The sequence below is a fragment of the Ornithorhynchus anatinus genome, chromosome 4 (genome assembly GCF_004115215.2).
Source record: "Ornithorhynchus anatinus isolate Pmale09 chromosome 4, mOrnAna1.pri.v4, whole genome shotgun sequence".
NCBI lineage: Eukaryota > Metazoa > Chordata > Mammalia > Monotremata > Ornithorhynchidae > Ornithorhynchus > Ornithorhynchus anatinus.
In genome coordinates this window covers 10,371,616-10,391,736 of record NC_041731.1, presented here as the reverse complement: position 1 = coordinate 10,391,736, position 20,121 = coordinate 10,371,616, and the positions used below count along the sequence as shown (strand labels likewise).

At 44.6% G+C, this 20,121-nt stretch overlaps 1 protein-coding gene across 4 annotated transcripts in view; it reads right to left on the bottom strand.

The window, feature by feature from the left end:
- The window catches only part of HECW1 (HECT, C2 and WW domain containing E3 ubiquitin protein ligase 1), a 255,082-nt gene that overhangs the window by 81,630 nt on the left and 153,331 nt on the right, over positions 1-20,121 (bottom strand). For 3 of the 4 annotated variants that reach the window (XM_029063053.1, XM_039911702.1, XM_029063058.1), the window contains 3 exons: positions 14,773-14,848; positions 10,696-10,865; positions 1,168-1,310 (listed from right to left, as the gene is read on the bottom strand). In XM_029063053.1, the coding sequence (XP_028918886.1) occupies positions 1,168-1,310; positions 10,696-10,865; positions 14,773-14,848 (389 nt within the window). The remainder of the gene's footprint in view (positions 1-1,167; positions 1,311-10,695; positions 10,866-14,772; positions 14,849-20,121) is intronic. The other variant, XM_039911701.1, reaches the window with a different exon arrangement.

The following is a 20,121-nucleotide window of genomic DNA, read 5'->3' as shown; positions in this document are numbered from 1 at the left end:
ACATTCTCCTTTTTCAATACCAATAATAATAATCGTAGTATTTTTTACGCATTTACTATGTGCCAGGCGCTGTTCTAAGTGTTGGAGTAGATACAAAACAATAGGGTCTCTATTCTCTGCCACTTGTCAGCTGTGTGACTTTGGGCAAGTCACTTTACTTCTCTGTGCCTCGGTTATTTCGTCTATAAAATGGGGATTAAGACTGCGCGCCTCACGCGGGACAACCTGATAACCTCGTATCTATCCCAGCACTTAGAACGGTGCTTGGCACATAGTAAGCGCTTAACACATACCATCATTATTATTCTGTAGGGGACACGGATGAACGCTTGATGAATGCTTGGGAAAGCAGTTTAGTCTAGTGGAAGGAGCACGGGCCCACGGTGCGACTCACAGTCTTAATCCCCATTTTACAGATGAGGGAACTGAGACACAGAGAAGTTAAGTGACTCGCCCAAGGTCACACAGCAGACAAGTGGCAGAGCTGGGATTAGAATCCAGGTCCTTCTGACTCCCAGACCTGTGCTCTACACATACACAGTCACACACAGACACACATTTTAACGTGAGTAATGTAATCTAAGGTAGAATGTCAGCGAAACAACTGCTGTTTTACCAAATGGAAATTCTGGGTTGAGACTGTTCTCATATGGAAGTTTTCATAAATATTGGTGTTTTCTGAGAAGGAACGTTAGACACAACCACCCGGCAATTCATCTTGTTATTGAAATGTCAGAAATGATTAAATCACACATGCAGGATAGACTCGAACAACAGAAGTTTTTCAGAGGTGAAGCAAATTTCAGTTTCAATCTCTACAGAAAAATGGCTCTATTCTAAAGCTTTCAACTTTCTTGCAAAACCGTGTTCGACCTGATTAACTCGCACCTACCCCAGCGTTTAGGGCAGTGCCCGACACATAATAAGCGCTTAACAAATACGATAATGATAAAACGAACCGACGTAGTTCAAGAGAAAACAGAACGGTTCATTTAATTAGACCGCAGTGGCTCCAAAAACAAAACTAATGGGGCTAAACTCATAGCAGTGCAATAATATCGCTTTCATGTCTGGCTGAGAATATATTCTTACGGCCCACAGCCTCCTCCCTCGGGTAGAATATAAAGACTGGAGTTTAGCAGTAAAAGTGGGATAGAACAGATTTACCCTATAGCGTGTCTCTCCAGGAGTCGCTGAACAGGCATGGACAACTTTCCTAAGAAGCGTTTGATGATTGGACGACTCTTGGCAAACTTGTCTTTCACCTCGATTTCTAGGACGTCGGTGGGCAGGGAAACAAAGCTAAACTGCTGTAACGAAAGAACACGTCAGTGAGTTACCAGAGGGCGGTAGGAGGGGGAGACGCCTTATCCCAACTTGCTCGTGATCCCTTTCTCGGCTGCTGACTCCTCCTCCAGAGCAGAGACGATAATAATAATAATGTTGGTATTTGTTAAGCGCTTACTACGTGCCGAGCACTGTTCTAAGCGCCGGGGTAGACACAGGGGAATCAGGTTGTCCCACGTGGGGCTCACAGTCTTCATCCCCATTTGACAGATGAGGTCACTGAGGCACCGAGAAGTGAAGTGACTTGCCCAAAGTCACACAGCTGACAAGTGGCCGAGCCGGGATCTGAACCCATGACCTCTGACTCCAAAGCCCGTGCTCTTTCCACTGAGCCACGCTGCTTCTCTAGACCCGATTCTCGGCTGACAAGAAGGGACCGTGGGAGGATCTTATCAAATGACTTCTCAGAGAAAAATCCACCTACCAGCCAAGCTTCCACCTGAAAATTCTCCTCAAGGTATCATTATCATAAGGAAAAACAATCACAACAATGATAATATAATAATGATCATTCGTTCATTTATTCCATCACCTTTACTGAGGGCTTACTGTGTGCAGAGCACTGTACTAAGCACTTGGGAGAGTACGATATAACAATAAACTGACCCATTCCCTGCCCACAAGAAGGTAATAATGATAGAAGGTGCTGTACCCAAGAGGAGGTGATCCCTGGTGATCTTGAGGTTAGGATTTGGCTCTTTCACAGCTGTGGCCTGGGTTCGATTATTCTCATTCGGGAAAGCTAAATTTTCCCCATTAGAGGGCAAGTTCCTTGTGGAGGGCAAACTCGGCCTAGTGGATAGAGCACGGGCCTCAGAGGCAGAAGGATCTGGGTTCTAATCCCAGCCCCACACACTTGTCCGCTATGTGACCTCGAGCAAGTGACTTTGTTTCTCTGGGCCTCATTTACCTCATCTGTAAAATGGAGATTAAGATTTTGAGTCTCCGGTGGGACAGGGACTGTATCCAACCTGATTAGCCGGTATCGCTAGTTCAGTTCCTGGCACATGGTAAGCGATGAACAAATACCATAAAAACAAACCGAAACAAACACTCCATTATTCTGTTCTAAGTGTCTAATACAGTGCACTGCCCCAACATGGTACTCATTCAGTGCTGCTAATACTAGAACTGCTCCGTTATCGATAGGGGAGGTGCTGCACAAGTAAGAACGCTATTTTGGGCTGCTGTTTCCCATTTCCCTTTTCAGTCTAAGACAGGAAGTCTACAACCCCATATCAAGCCTGTCATGGGAGATCTAGGGATGGAGCTTGGAGACTGATCCAGGAAGTTCGGCAAACCGTGAAATTGTTTTTAAAAATCCCTTGAACATTTTTAAATCAAGTAACTTTTTCCCACACTTGTGAAATAATGAGGAAATGGAGAGAAGTCGCTTTACATCCCCAAAGAATTGTTCCAGTGGCTCTCAGTCCCGAGCCTGCCAACACGCCCTTCTTCCGTTCTCTCATCCAGAACCGGAATCCTGAAAATAGCTGGCTAATGTGAGTGACAAAGACCCCCGGGATCACTGACATGGTTACCGTGGCAACTGCCGGCTGGTCTACAGTGCAGTGGCACAGAGCCGGTAGTAGACCAAGGTCACTTCTGCCCTAAATGACTCTCGCCCGTAAAATTTTTGCCTCAACTTCCTACTGAGCTGCACCCCTGCCTGCCTACTCACCTGTGGCACCCAAATGTTTAGTACAGTGCTCGGCGCAGGAGGGACCATTAAATAAATGCTATTGCACTTATTGGGAACATGCCTGGCAGAGACGAGAGAATGTGTGAGTGGCACTGTCTACACCATTGGCGCTAAAATGAACTCCCTCATGCAGGTTCTCGGTCTTTGTGACTGGGTCGAGGCCCGTCTGTTATTTAGGATGGGAAAACGCCATTCATCCTGAATAACTGGGCCGGGCCAGGTACTGATTCAGGGAGAAGGGGACATTTATAATACCCATGGGGATTCTAGAAGCGGTGCTGGTAGACTCAGGAAATGGAGACCACCCTTAGTATGGTGCTCTGCCCAACATCCACTCTCCATAAATATCACTGAATGATTTGATCGGATAGTTTTGTAAATTCATTCTGATGCAGAATTGATCTTTGAAAAAACAGCTTGGGATTTCTCCATTTGGGACCTGAATGTGCTACACTCAGCTTCCACTAGCAGGCCAGTTGGCTTCCTTTCATTCATTCATTCAACAGTATTTATTGAGCGCTTACTATGTGCAGAGCACTGTACTAAGCGCTTGGAATGAACAAGTCGGCAACAGATAGAGACGGTCCCTGCCGTTTGACGGGCTTACGGTCTAATCGGGGGCTTACAGTCTAATCTACAGCCTAGTCTAATCCTGATAGGCTTCTGCTGCTTTTGGGCCTGAATGATTGAAGACATTCCACCTGTATAACTTCACTGTGTTCGTGTGGATGGATGAGAAAGGTAAGCAGGAGTTAGGAGCAGGAGGAGAAGTAAATTTCAGCAGTCATACTGTAAACATTGTGTTTGGCTCAGTAGATGGGCAAAGTGACTCATCACCATAAAGCAGTTCGCATTTTTGAGTCACCTTAACTGTACCCTCCCTCATATCTATATTTTATTCTAACCTTTTGAGAGACAATCTCTGGGATCAAAAGCTCATGGGAAGCAGCGTGGCTCAGTGGAAAAAGCACGGGCTAGGGAGTCAGGTCATGGCTTCTAAACCTGGCTCCGTCACTTGTCAGCTGTGTGACTGTGGACAAGTCACTTAATTTCTCTGTGCCTCGGTTACCTCATCTGTAAAATGGGGATTAAGACCTGTGAGCCCCATGTGGGACAACCTGATTACCTTGTATCTCCCTCATTGCTTGGAACAGTGCTTGGCACAAAGTAAGCGCTTAACAAACACCATCATTATTATTATTATTATTTTTTTTAAAAGGAGTCCCCTTCAGGGATTGCCTGTCACATCAGTCACACTGATTGGAGGCTGACTTTCAGGATTACTCTAGACTGTACGTAAACTCTTTTTTAGACTATAAGTTCCTTGGGGGCAGGGAACATGTCTCCCCCAAATGCTGTATTGTACTCTCCCAAACATTGAGTACAGTGCTCTGCACACGACAAGGAACCAAAAAACACCACTAACTGATTGCTTGGATATAGACAGAGCTGTGCGGAAGGAGGCCATTCCAAGCCAAGGGAACAGTGGAAGTGAAGAGACGGAGGTAGGAGCATCTACTGCGAGGATCAGCTGAAGGCTAGTTTGGGAGGAATGAAGAGGTCTGAACCGTGTGTGGAGTGATCTTGCCTGGAGGACTATTTACAGTCAGAAGGAGATAAAATCCAGAGTCCTGGATTTGGGAAATGGTAAGACAACCTCAACTTTTGCCCCATCTTCACCGAATGGCTTATCACCTGACCTAGGCGAAATAACTAACACTGCGTTTCTCTTTCTCATCTTTAAAATAATGGGTCGGGGCTTGGAGGGCAATAATCCCCTCCCTGATCGCTCAGATATCTGAGAGGGCGATTGAGATGCTTCCAATAGCATCAATATGCTGACTTGGTTGTTGAAGGGAATTACAAAATACAATTATACTCCACAAGATTGCTGGGATGTATTCCTCAAAAATAAGGCTGGTTTGGGAATGACTTGATCAAGGGGTCTGTTTTCCAGTGGTTTCCCGCCCAGGACATAGTTGGACTTGAAGGATGGAGAGACAGGAGCTGAAAAATCAAGGGCCGCATTTTATCAAAATTAGGGGTATTTGTCACTTCACTTCTCTAGTTCATTCTCAATTCATCAGTCATCAATTAGAACATTATGCTTTCGTTGCAGAAAGCAAACAAAATATAAAAGAAAAGGCTGAACTGTAGAGACTCTTTTATGAGGTTTTCTCTTCTCTCATTCTCTTACACCACGGCTGCACAAACTTGGGGGAAAGGAAGGTTTTTCCCCAATAGCTGGCAAGACATCAGAGAGTCGAAGCTATTAACCGGTAGCTTGTGCTTTCTGACACACTGAAAGGGTAATTAACCAACAGTTAAAGCATGCAGGGACCTGGGAGGGACTGGATTGGTATAGCTCTTGTTATTGCTTCTTTGATGCAGACTTTTGCCAAGAAACACATGGTAAAATTACCTTTTGTTTTCTTTGGCTCTCTCCTTTAAATACACTTTCCTGTCCTTTACAAAGACCTTTTAGAAGAGATTCAACTGTCATCACTTAGAGGAGTTCTAGTAAATGTACCCACATCTTTCCAATGGCCTCCTCTCAAGGATAATTTTTTCTTTGTCAGGCTATTTCTAAAATTGCCTTAAAAATGATCCCACCAAACACTGCATAACTATTCTTCATTTTGATAAAAAATATTTTCCATTTTTCCACTGCTCTTTTCCTCAAACTCTGCCAAATATCCATCTTTCTCCTAAACAATCCAGGCTTTCTTCTTGCTCATAGACTATCTGGCCCAGTGATAACTTCTATCTTCATTTTTAGTTTTTCTTGAATATTTCAAATAATCCTTCCTGGTGTAAGAAGGTCCCTCTTTGCTTTATTCTCTATCCCTTCAGCTCAGATAAGCCAAACATTCTTTATCAGATTACAGTCTGATGTTACTTGTTCTTGTGCTTACTTTTCAATAAATCAATCATATTTATTGAGCCCTTACTTTGTGAAGAGCACTGTATTCAGCACTTGGGAGAGTACAGTGTAACAGAGTTGGTAGACATGTTCCCTGTCCACTTCTCCTCACATCCTTGGCTTGACCATGTTTTATTTTTATTGTCCCCAGATTTTATATTCTGTTTAGGACTCAATTTCCCATGCATGGGAACCAGCATATCATCTTTGAGTTTCCCTTCTACTTTAATTTTATGTAGATGCCCTAAATTTCTGTAGCTCTTTTCTCCTTCCACTGAATTCTTTGCCTGTATTTCTTCAATATAAACATTTTTCCTCCAAGTTCTAAATTCTCGCTTGGTCTTTCCCATCAAATTATTGGGTTTCTACTTCTTTGCTGGAGTTGCCTCTATCTCCTATTACTTTTCCATCTCCTTTTGAGCAGGAGTCATATAATTTCTTCCTTCTGGAACAGCACGGTCTAGTGAAAGAGCATGGATTTGGGAGGCAGAGGACCTGAGCTCTAATCCCAGCTCTGCCACGTATCTGCTATGTGACCTTGGACAAGTCATTTAAATGCTCTGTGCCTCAGTTTTCTCATCTGTAAAATGGGGATGAAATCGTATTCTTTCCTACTTAGACTGTGAGCCTCGTTGGGGACAGGGACTCCGCACAACCCTGATTAGCTTGAAACTACCCCCAGTGCTTTGGTACATAGTAAATGGTTAACAAGTACCAGAATTTTTCTGTACTTCCCAAGCACTCAGTACAGTATCCCACACCAAGCGGACAGTCCATAAATCCTTGTACTACTTTTTAATTGTAATCAAATTTTTCCAGCAATTTTTCCCGTTTTGAGAGATGGTCTTTAAACATCTCCGGATTGATCATTCACAGCCTTTGCTCCCTCGAAACTCATACGATGACATCACTAAAATCTGCCCTTTTCTGTCGAACCAAACTGCTTTCACATCGATCCAAACACTTATCCTATCCCACCTTGACTAATGGCATCAGCCTCCTTGCTGACCTCCCTGTCTCTCCCCACTCCATACTTCACTCTGCCGTCCAGATCACTTTTCCAAAAAAAGGCTCAGTCCACGTTTCCCCACTCCTCACGAACCTCCAGTGGTTGCCCATCCACTTGCACATCTAATAGAAAGGTCACTCCTCTAAAACCAACCTATACATTGTGAGTGAGTCTCAATAAATATCACTGATTAATCATCTGGAAGTGGTGCGTGACTTCTAATTCTTCAATCTTTATTGGTGATGTCCTGTCCCGTAATCCTCTACTGTTCTAAATGACATTCTATCTTTCTACAGCATCTTAGCCTGTAATAGGAGTAGGTAACCATGGCTCTATGCCTGTAAGTAGAGACTTATCATCCAAGAAATTTATAATGGCTGATGGGGTAACTTTGGTTTTCTAAATTTTCCAGGCATTTTGTAATGTTTAAATTATACTGTTGTGGACATTTTGACATTATTGCTATTCATAAACCTCCCGTCTTAGTAGCCTGCCCCATCTTCCACTTTCCACCACCCCTCTGACTGCCCCTCTCCCCAACGTGGAAAAGGCTGCCTGTCTTGTCTCCGCTACTCAAAATGAAAAGCTGGCACCTAAGGCTTATTAAAAAGTCCTTAACTTTGAGAGGTTTGCAAGTTAAATGCCCATTCTGTCTGATTCCTGACAGGAATCTAACAAAGGGCCAGTTCAGAGCCCAGTCGTCAATACCGCCCTTTTCAGATCTGGCAGGGAGTCAATATTCCAATCGATTTTTTCGGAGGAAAACCTTTCAACACGGAGTCAATATGCCTGCTAACTGTTAGAGTGTGGACAGTTTGTAGTTGAAGGAAGTACCTGAATATGGCCAATTACATATGGTGTGTGATAAAGGGTGTTGGAGAGGAAAGGAGACTAGAAGTTTTGCTTTTACTTCCAGGGGAGATAGTAAACTGACTCCAAAGAAGGACAGAAAGAGAAAGCAGTTGAACATCAGAAAACACAAACCGGGGGACGGAGGATACATCAGAAATGGTACAGTGCTGGAAGTAGTTTTTTATGGTATTCGTTAAGCACTTACTATGTGTCAGGGGTAAATACCAGATAATCAGGTTGGACACAGTCCCTGTCCCACATGGGGCTCACAGTCTTAACCCCCATTTTAAAGATGAAGTAACTGAGGTCCAAAGAAGTGAAATGACTTGCCCATAGTCACCCAGCAGACAAGTGGTGGAGTTGGCTTCGGAATCCGGGTTCTTCTGACTCCCAGGACCGTGCTCTTATCTCCTAGGCCAGGCTGCTTTCCAAGTGAGCTGCAACTGGCCAGAATGCTGTTCTGGTATAAGAAAAAGTCCCAGAGCAGCTAGCTGTCCCAGGACAGTGAGTGGGGACAGAAGCAGTCCACCTCCCTGAACTCTAGAAAGTCTGCCGACCACTGAGGGAGCAGGGGTGGTGTGAGGGAGCAGGGGTGGTGTGGCAGAAACAGCTTCTGGCTTTTATTTGTCTGAGGGACTGTGATTCTCTGTACTTGGTTTCGGGTTAAAGATGAATTTCACTTGCAAAGCCGGAGGGAGCTCTGGGCTGAGCTATGGGAAGTGGCACGAGCTAGCTTTAAAGGGTTTCATTTTTGGTATTTCCTCGGCAACTCAAAATCCCCTGGACCCATCACATTCAAACTTCCCTCTTGTCTGGTCTCACTGAGGAAGGAATAGGAAGAAATTTGGGAGATACAAGGATGAAAGCAGAGAGCTACAGCAAAAGGGAGAAAATGAAGTTTGGGGTAACCAGAGAGAAAGACTGACGCTTTTTACGACTCCTGCTTGCCTTCTGCAAACAAAGAACATCTTTGTTTGATAGAGCGAGGCCCTGCGGGGGAGGGGGCTGAGGTCTCTCTGCAGAAGTGGGCTGCTGAGGTGAGGGAGTGCTCTTGCATGCTTTTTGTACTTTACATAACACGAAGCCCACAATCCAACTATGCCTCCCTGGACGAATCATTCAGCTGAACAATTTCAAAGCTGGAAAAAGGCAAGGTTCTTATTGTAAAGTTAACTCACCCATGTTATTATCAGTATTTAGTCGTTTTTAATGCTTGGGAACAGCATGTTAATGTATACGGAGTTCAGTTCTTACATAAGGACACAGTGTGGGGGAACATTAACTTGGCACTAACTTTGGGCTCTTTCACTTGTAATCATTTTGGAAGCAGCGTGGTCTACCGGAAAGATCACTGACCTGGGAGTCAGAGGACCTGAGTTCTAATATCGACTCTGCCCTCTGCCTGCTGCGTGACCTCGGGGAAGTCACTTAGCTTCTCTATGCCTCAGTATCCCCATCTGAAAATGAGGATTCAAAACCTGTTCTCCCTCCTGTTTAGACTATGAGCACCTTGTGTGACAGGGACCGCATCTGGCCTGATTATCTTGTGCCTATCTCAGCACATAGTACAATGCTTGGCACATATATTCCGTGGACTTTTACAACTTGTCCAGGGCGTGTTCACCATTACTGCAGCTGGAAAGGAGAAATGGTACAAATACCAGGGACTTTAAGGCAGCTGATCTGCACTCATTTGTTCAATGAAGACTCTGGAAAACTTCAAGACACTCTTCTTAATAATCACCATAATCACTGGGGCATTTAATCCTATGCTAATATCTGGGGTCGATCCCAGATAATTGAGTTGAATCCTGGTCCCTGTCCCACACTGGGCTCACAGCCTAAGTAGGAGGGAAAACAGGTATTTAAAACTCATTTTAGAGATGAGGAAACTGAGGCATGGAAAAGTAAGCGGTTTGCCCAAGGCCACACGGCAGGCAAATGAGCAGAACTGAGATTAGGAGCTAGGTCCTCATACTCCCAAGACTGCTCTTTTCACTAGGCCATGTTCCTTCCCTTCTTCTATAGGGTATAGCCTACAGGGACACGGGACACAGTGCAGTGTATTCCATACCAGTATCGGCATAGTGGATAGACCACTGGTCTGGGAGTCAGAAGGTCGTGGGTCTAATCCCGGCTCTGCCACTCGTTTGCTGTGTGACCTAGGGCAAGGCATTTCACTTCTCTGTGCCTCAGTTACCTCACCTGTAAAATGGGGATTGAGAAGGTGATCCCCTCGTGGGACAGGGACTGCGTCCAGCCCATTTGCTTGTATCCACCCTAGAGCTTAGTACAGTGCCTAGCACATAGTAAGCGCTTAGAAAATACCATGATCATTATCATTATCTTTGGCCCTTGGGACTGAGGCAGATGGAAGGAAGTGGGGTGTGACTGTGCATCGAAAGTGAAGGTGAGCGGCAAATTTGAATCCCTACAGCATATATTAGAAGCATCAAAATAGTCCTGTGTCGGGCACAATACCCATCAGAACCAGTGCTAGAATTCCATTCGAAATCTCCCGATTTCCCAGCTGCCTTGCGGTTGGTTTGATCACATTGCCTCTCAACACCACCAGATGTTGGCTGACATTCTTGAGAGAAATAAAGTTTTGGCAGTGAATATGAGACTTGCTCGACAATAAGGTAAGTTGCTTTGGAGCAATTTGTGAACTCAGAGTATAGCACATTCACTTAATGGGTAATGCATGACAACTGAAAATGGCAGTGTTTAAATTATAGCCTTCTCTTAACCAAGAAGAGTTGTAGCAAGGCTAAGCATTCACACATCCATTCCTACTTGTGTCTGTGGCTTAATTTCCCTTCGTTGTTCTTCTGGGCAATCTGGATATATCAAAGCACCTACCTCAGCTTGCCAAACAGGGTTCACGGTGTTACAGGTAATCTTCGACCTCTTCTCCTGACCATGGTGCGGAAGGGCTGGGAAGATGCTGTGTTTCCCAGGTTGGATGGAAATCTTCAGATATGGATCTGGGTTAAAGAACATTCCTTTCTTCAGACCCATGGCCTGGAAATCTATAAAATGATGGACATTTCCATTAGCTCCCATTTCAGAGATGTGTGCGCTCAGAGACGTGCATCCATAGAAAGTGTGAAAAACCCTTCAAGGGGGTATCTTATCATCAAACTGTCATCTCCCTCCCTTAATTCTTGAACTAGGAATTTCACTTTCATTTGAGGTGGTTTTAATCAGGAATCAGATCAGGAACTCAGTTCTCCTCCCCGCCACAGACTCAAACTTAGGCCTTTAAGGGGGCAGATTTGTCACTGTGGGAGTACTTAGTTTTTTTAACATGCTTAGTTTTTTATTATAAGCAGTGGTTATAATGTTGATTCTGCTGAGTCTCTTTCATACACATCATCTGAGCCACACTGCAACTGTGCTCTTCTCCTTATCTGAGCTGCAGTGTGCTAAGCACCTTGAAGGCCAGGCTCCATGTCTAATTCTCACCTAAGAATTTTTTCCCATTGCTTAGGACAGTGCTCTGCCCCAGGAAGAGTTTAACAAATGCTCTTACTACTACTCGTTAGCTCGTGGACGTGAACAAAAATCGAAAGCAATGGGGACCAGACACCTTCATTTATTAATAGAAACATCTTCATTTTTTAGTATTTTTTCTCGAAAAACGATCGCATCCCAGAAACGTATTAGTCTAGCCAGGAGCCCACTCTTAAATTCACCAGTGACCCTAAATCTCTAAGCTTCCTCAGGAAAACTCATATTTGCTCTGCAGTGGTCCTTTGGTTTGGACACTGGACGTTGGGCAAATGAATGAGCCCGTGAGGGTCACTGCATTTGTGTGGACAGGGATGGTGTATTTTATATAAGCGGATCCAAAATACTATCTTTTTCGGTGAGACTGATATGACACAGACAATTCCTCCTCTGTAGATGAGATTTCCCCATGCTGCACTGCGGTAATTGCTACCCTCAGTGCCTAGCATTCTTTTTATTTCCTGCTCTTCATCTTTTCAAAACTCAAAGACTCTCTGATTTAAGTCTACCCTCTCTGTCCCAAGTGAATCTCTTTTCCCTCTTTTTTTTTTTTTTTAACTCCACCCACTGGAAGCTCAGGCTTCTTGATACCTCCACAGTCAAAATGAAAACTTGGCTTCTGTGAGAGGAACACACTTTCACCCTCTCTCATCCCTTAGAAGCCACAGTGCTAAAGGATTCCTATCTAGAAAAAAAGGCTTAAAATGGGGTGGGAACAACAAAATCAGGGAAAAATCACATAGAGATTATGAAGAACATCCCATTTTATCTGATTAAGGGCATTTATAGGTTCCTCAGCAGACCCGGCTCTAATTTTGAATAGACTAATGATTCTGTGTTGCTTTTTTATGCCCACATAGAGTTCATTACTGGTGATGATAGGATGCTTCTGGGTTGGAAGATTAAAGGAAAACTTTTTGGTTTTTTTTTTGGCTCCCTGAAGAATTCCAGACTATATAAGTCCTTGATCACACTGCTTTCATCAGCAGCATATCCTATTTACCCACTGATCAAATCAATTAAAGAGATGCTCTTTGGCAAAACTCAACAGCCAGATATATCTACTGCTTATCTGCTGGGATTTAGCTAATTTTCTTCATGCTGGGAAGTAGACTAACAAAGAGATAGAGGTTATAAAGAAGAGAAAAAGGGACAGAGAGAGTGAGTTGATGGGGAAAGAAATAAGGAAATAAGGAGAGAGAGAAAATGGGCACAGACTCGAAGAACAGGAAATTAAGGGAAAAAGAAAAAATACTGAAGGTGAGTCAAAAGAGAGGAAAAAAGAGTGATCCAGGAGAGTAAAGAAAAGTGAAATAGAAGCAAAAGCAGACCAAAAAGCTGCATGCTATATTAGGAAGCTTGGTGCACTGAAAAGTCTCGGGATTGACACTGGGATTGTGAAAATTAAAATATTTCATTATACCAATGAAGTGGTAAAAAATGAAGTGAATTATATCGCAATTATCTTATGAAAATGCTTTCTGGAGTACATTTTCCATGGTCCACATAATCCGATTGGCACCCCTTTGTGTTCTGTGAATCATAATGCTTTTCCACGGGTGTTTGCCACACTAAATAAGGAATAATTGCTGGAAAAGATAGGGTCGCTGTCACCAGGTCATTGGCTTGCTTATTACTACTTTATTAGAAACTTATGTTTTCCATTTGAAACAATTCGTTTCCATGAGAAGTATTTTCTGCATACACATTTCTGTCAAATGAATGCAGGGAGACTTCTAGGCTTACATTTTCAGGGCTCAAACGGAGAGGGCTCTTTAGACTCCCACTGCCTTTTCCTAAGAGCTATTCCACAGATGCTGCTCTTCACCTAGTGAGCCAACTCTCAATTATCTTCCCATAACTGTCTTTCCTGGAGAGTCCAAAGCCTAGCAAGCCCTTAATTCTGGAGGTTTCTGTCCTTCAACCAAGTTTCAGAAATACCAGTTGTGTCAAGGTTTTTACTCTCTGAGCCCCATCCCTCTGCTTGTTAATGTTGAAACATTTGTTGATTTTGGCATTACTTTTTTGATAACCTCAACATCTTCCTGCTGCCCTGTTGGATGGGACAGGTTAACGGACCTTTTACTCAACCTCAAATTCTCCATTTGATTTCCTCCTGATCCTCTAGGACCTCCAGGATTCCCATGGTCCTCAACCTCCTTCACCATGGAGGTCTCATGCTTTTCCCCACTGTCCACCAATTTGGGGTTTTAAAAGTAATTTATCAACCTTTCAATTTTAGGGGCCATTTGTGTCCAGTTTCGGTGGCTCGAAGGGACTTGTGAATGGCATCTCTGTGTTGGATTGTGAATGACTGCAGCACAACTTAATGATGCTATACTGAATCTTGCATCGATCAATAGTATTCATTGAGTGCCATCATGGCGAGCGCTGTACTAAGTGCTTGGGAGAGTGTGGCGGACCTTTCTAAATTAAAATGAGTTGCAGATCGGTGGCCAAAATGGCGCTTACAAGATATTTACATAGGTGTGAGTACTTCTTAAGTGGCACAGAGTGCGGAAGTGGCACATGGAAGGGATATAGGCTTGAGAGATTAGAAAGTAGCTGGGGAGGGGCTCTTGGAAGAGATGTGATTTCAGAAGAGCTTTGAAGACAGGGAGAGCTGTGGACTGTCAAACAGGAAGGGGAAGGCAGTTCTAGACAGGAAAGAGGGCATGAGCAAGAGGCCAAATGGCTGAGAGATGAGAATGAGATGCAGTAAGTAGGTTAGCTTCCAAGGAAGAAAGAGTGAAAGCTGGGGTGGAGAGGAAGAAGAGAGTGGATAAGAAGGAAGGAGAGAGCTGAATGAGTGCCTTGAAGTCAGTGGTCAACAGTTTCTGTCAAACACTTAATAGAGTGCTCTGCCCAAAGTAATCACTCAATAAATGAAATTGATTGATTGATTCCGCTTGATGTGGAGAAGAACGGGCAAAATTGGAATTTTTTAAGAAGTGAGAAAATGCGTGCAGTATGACTTTGGAAAAAAAAAAAATGAGCTGGACAGCAGAGTGGAAGTATGGACTGGAGTGAGGAAAGTCTGGAGGCAGGGAGGTGAGTGAGAAGGTGGAAGCAGTAATCAACCCTATATGTGTCAAGTGCGTGGACCAGCAGGGTGGCTAGGTCTGGATGGAGAGGAAGAGCTGTTGATGTTATGGAGGAAGCACAAAGAGGATTTGGAGACTGAATATGGGGGTTGAAAGAGAGGGAGGAATCAAGGTTAAGTTGTTGAGATAAGGTGTTGCAGGTGTGAGATATTGCACTGTACTCTCCCAAAGGCTTATCACAGTTTAAGCGCTCAATAAATGCTGTTGATTGATACATACCCATGCAGTGTGACAGCATATAAACAGCAGCAATGGGACTGTCAAATATCTGTATCTGGCCCTGAAGGGGAAGACCAAATAGATTTTCTTTCAGGTACCATACCTGAGAGAGAAAAACTGATCAGCCTCCGACTGCCTTGACCCTGGGTGGCCTCGTCATTGGTGATGCTCTTAAAAACCTGCAAGAAAGCAGCCAATGGACAGCATAGTCAGATTACCGTGCCTGGTGTTTACAACATCTCCGCCCCATCACCCCCCACCTCCACCCGGGCATGCTTAATCACTGCTGTTCCTCCAGACACAGCCAACTGAGAAGCTCTTATAGATTGTCATTAAGTGACTATTGATCAAAACAAGCTGTTACTCAGCTTACGCTCTTCCCAGAAAAGGAAGAGCCACGCCACTGGGCAGATACTTTTAAGAGAAACAGAGGACTGTGTGCAAAATTACTGTAATCTTATTAGCCCTTTAAAAGTATCAATATAAACACCGTCTTCTCAGCTTAATGTTTGTTAACAGTAAGTATTTATTAAACCAGCGCCCGAGGCGGCCCAGAAGGACTGGTAAATAGTTGCTTATTGCTGTAATTATAATGTGCCCATTTTTGACAAAGAGAAATGTTGGGCTCTGCTTCTTCATTGTAATTTGTATTTTATTGCATTCGTTAAATGCTTTCGGTGTGTCTAACGCTGTAGTCGGGCCTGGGGAAAGGCTCAAGGATAATAATTCAGACCCTGTCCCCGGCTTCCAGAAGCTGACATGCTTGAGAGGTTGAAGTCGGAAAGGAGACTGACACAAAATGAAGGAAATAACATGTAAAGTAGAGAACTCAACGAGGATCACAACAAAAGAAATAAGAGGTGCCGTGCATTGCAGTGCCTGACATCCGGCTTCTTCACTGTTCCTGGCAGGGCTCTCCTTAGTCCAATAGTGAGGCAATCATATTTATTGAGCAGGTGTAGGGCACTGTACTAAGTGCTTAGGAGAGTACAATATAACAGGCACAATCCCTGCCCACAAGGAGTTTCTCACCTAGAGGGGTTCCAACCTTCTAACTGTGGCCACAGAAGTGGCCAGAGATGAACAAGCCGTGTGGCCCAGTGACAACAACACAGGCCCGACAATCAGAAACAATGTTGGTATCTGTTAAGCCGAGCACTGTTCTAAGCGCTGGGGTAGATACAGGGTCATCAGGTTGGCCCACGTGAGGCTCACAGTCTTAATCCCCATTTTACAGATGAGGTAACTGAGGCACAGAGAAGTTAAGTGTCTTGCCCACAGTCACCCAGCTGACAAGCGGCAGAGGCGGGATTCGATCAGAAAGGCCCGAGTCCTAATCCCGGCTCCACCTCTTGTCTTCTGTGTGACCTTGGGCAAGTCACTGCACTTCTCTAGGTGTCAGTTACCTCATCCGTAAATTGGGGATTAAGACTCGGAACCCTGCGTGGGACAGGTACTGTGTCCAACCTGATTAGCTTGTATCTACCCCACCACTTAGAGCAGTGCCAGGGGCGTAGTAAGCATTTAATGAATACTATAAAAAAAAGTTGCGGCTGAAGTCCTGCCCCTTCTGCCTGTCTCATGAGAGGACATCCAGGGCTCTTTCCAGTGATGGTGGAGTTCCTCTAGACCGTAAGCTCGTTGAGGGAAGGGGATGCGTCTGTTTACTGTTGTACTGTACTCTCCCAAGAGCTTAGTACAGTGATTGGCACACAGTAAGCTCTAAATAAATACGATTGAATGAATGGAGGTCTTGAGAGGGCAGGTCCCCTCATCAGCTGCGTTTCCAAAGGAGGAATCCATCCCTTCCCCCAAATCGCCATGACGCTGGTCCCAAGACTCTTCATGTACCTCGGACCGCTGCATCAGCCTCCTTGTAGATTTCCCTACCTCCGGCCTCTTCCTTCTCCGGACGACACTTCACTCCGCTGCCTGGGCCATTTTTCTAAAACATCACTTTGAGCACATCTCCTCGCTTCTCGGAAACCACATTTACTTGGCCATTCCTCTCCACCTCAAGCAGAAACTCCGGCCAGTTGACTTTAAAGCACTCCATCGACTCTCTCCCCATTACTTCTCCTCCCTCCTTTCCCAAAACAATGCAGTCCACACCCTTCATTTTTGACATGCTGATTACACTTATCTTCCCGACTAGACACTTTCTCCCTTTTACAGCCTGTAGACCATTGTTCTCTGCATCTTCAAAGCCTTTCTCAAATCACATCACTACAGGGTGCCTTCCCTGATGAATCTCTCCCTTCTCTATCTTATTTCCCTCCCCTACGGCCACTTCAGTCACCGAAGCACTTGGACGTGCCAACTGTGACACCTAAGAGACAAAACCTTAGGTGGATTTTGACATTTAACCCGGCACTTCGGGGGCAGGGTGGGAAGTTTTATACTGTCCATGATCTTACTGCCATCGAACAGTTCTTACATTGCTCCTTTCACTGGTACGACTGTGATAGCTTATTTTATTGGCCACTATTTTTACTATTATCATAGTCCATTCATATTTACACACTCCATTTTAGTTGGTCAAAGTTTCATGTATCCTGATAACCGTGCATTTTGTTTCCTGGAATTTTTAAACGTTGTCCTGGTACGCTGGGTAATCCAACACGATTTCTCACCCGCTTTTATTTATCCCCTATTTCCTTAACCCTGACGTCCTCCTTTCCTCCAGTTTTCTTGTCGACTGCCTCTACCCTATACCCCTTGGCTTTCCAAGCACCTTCCAAAATGGAGCATCAATTTGATTGACAGATGACATCTTCTGGTATTCCCAACTAACTACAGATATGGCAAGCACAAACTGAATTTTTCGAATTTTGCACATTCATTCAATCGTATTTATTGAGAGCTTACTGCGTGCAGAACACTGTACTGAGATCTTGGAAAGCACAGTTCAGCAATACAGAGAGACGATCCCTGCCCACACCGGGTTTACGGTCTAGAAGGTTGTTGACTATCCTCTGGAAGCACACACATCAGAAGAGCTGGGTTCTAACCCCAAATTTGCCAATTGCTGTTATGTGACCTTGAGGATGCTTCTTGATGCTTCAGTTTCCTCATCTGTAAAGTGGGGATTAAATAGCTGTTCTCCCTCTTAACGTCCCTGTGTCTGACAGGGACTGTATCTGACCTGATTATCTTGCTTCTCCCAGAGCTCTTTGCATGTGGTTGCTTAACAAATACCGCAATTATTATTAGATTCGGTGCCCTTTTCAAGATTATAAAGGAGCCAACTAAAGTCCTACTATGGCTTGTGGCTTTCCCCGTCCAAAGACTGGACATGTGTTACTGTGATATTCAGATGAGCTGTGAGAAAGAGAAGGCTATTTCGTGGCCTTTACGGGTTAGGTACTAGGAATCTCATCATCTCCACAGGTTACATTGAGAAGTAGCCCCCTATGTTTTAATGCAATGGAAAGGGGCTCCTTTTAATATCTACATGGCAGTGCCAGCAACCTATGAATAAAAAATGAAGATTTTTCTGCCATGCCTTTAAATATTTATAGGACAGTCTAAATTAAACAAGAGGAGGGCATTGTGGAGCAAAGAATCAACTAACCCAGCAGTGTCAAGAGAGAGACCTCTCTCATGTAAAGTTTTCTATCATATTAATAAAAAACTTCATTTTTGTATTAGTTGTCAAGGATCTGTAAATAGTAGTGATGAATTTGGTGAGCTGTGCTTTAATATCTCAGTCATTCAGGAACATGAACATCTGGCATAATGATGGGGACAAATGACAGCATTTTATCGGGCAAAAATATATTTAGTAATTTTAATGTGGGTATTTGTTAAGCACTTACTATGTGCAGAGCACTGTTCTAAGCGCTGGGGTAGATACAGGGCAATCAGGTTGCCCCACGTGAGGCTCACAGTCTTCATTCCCATTTGACAGATGAGGGAACTGAGGCACAGAGAAGTTAAGTGACTTGCCCACTGTCACACAGCGGACGGAAGTCATTGGTTTTTCTTCTTCTGTTTGTGTAATAATAATAATTTTGGTATTTGTTAAGCGCTTACTATGTGCCGAGCACCGTTCTAAGCGCTGGGTTAGACACAGGGGAATCAGGTTGTCCCACGTGGGGCTCACAGTCTTCATCCCCGTTTTACAGATGAGGTAACTGAGGCGCAGAGAAGTTAAGTGACTTGCCCACAGTCACACAGCTGACAAGTGGCAGAGCTGGCGTTCGAACCCATGACCTCTGACTCCAAAGCCCATGCTCTTTCCACTGAGCCACGCTGCACCGTTCTAAGCGCTGGGGGAGATACAGGGTGATCAGGTTGTCCCACTTGGGGCTCACAGTTTGAATCCCCATTTTACAGATGAGATAACCGAGGCACAGAGAAGTGAAGTGACTTGCCCAAAGTCACCCAGCTGACGAGTGGCAGAGTCGGGATTCGAACCCATGACCTCTGACTCCCAAGCCCAGGCTCTTTCCCCGGAGCCACGCTGCTTCTCTTACCCTAGGCAGCAAGGCCTGGTGGAAAGACTGTAAACCCAATGTGGGCCGGGACTGTCTCTCTTTATTGCTGTATTGTCCTTTCCAAGCCCTTAGTACAGTGCTCTGCCCACTGTAAGGGTTCAATAAGTACAATCAATTGAATGAATGACGGAGCGCAGGCCTGGAAGTCAAGGGACCTGGCTTCTAACATGACTCTACCACTTGCCTGCTGTGTGACCTTAGCCAAGTCACTTAGCTATGCCTCAGGCTCCTTATTTGGGGATCGGGATGAAGTGCCTGTTTCTCTCTTCCCCCGGGGCAGAGACTGTGTTTTACCCGGTTAGCTTGTATTCACTTCGGTGCTGGGCACATACAGTTTAACAGATCCCGCAGTTACTATTATTACTAAGTGAATGAGCGTGGCTCAGTGGAAAGGGCACGGGCTTTGGAGTCAGAGGTCATGAGTTCGAATCCCAGCTCTGCCACCTGTCGGCTGTGTGACGGTGGGCAAGTCACTTAACCTTTCTGTGCCTCAGTTACCTCATCCGTAAAATGGGGATTAACTGTGAGCCTCACATGGGACGACCTGATGACCCCGTATCTACCCCAGCGCTTAGAACAGTGCTCTGCCCATAGTAAGCGCTTAATAAATACCAACATTATTATTCTACTCTACATAACAATATGTGGTGCATATGCAAGGAGAAAGAGTGCTTATTCTCCCAGAAACCTGTCTTACCGGGCTGCCGCCTATGGTCTTAGATTTCATTTAATGCTTTTTATTGAGCATCTACCCGATATAAAGCATTGTACTAATCACTGGGAGTTGCAGAGGATGTAACAGAAAACGCTCTCTGGCTCTCGGGGTGTTTGCAGTCTAAAGGGGGGCAGGGAAGATGGTGAACGTCACATGACGAAAGGCAAAACAACATGCTAAGAAGCATAGGCCCGGGAAGCAGCGTGGCTCAGGGGAAAGATCCCGGGCTTGGGAGTCA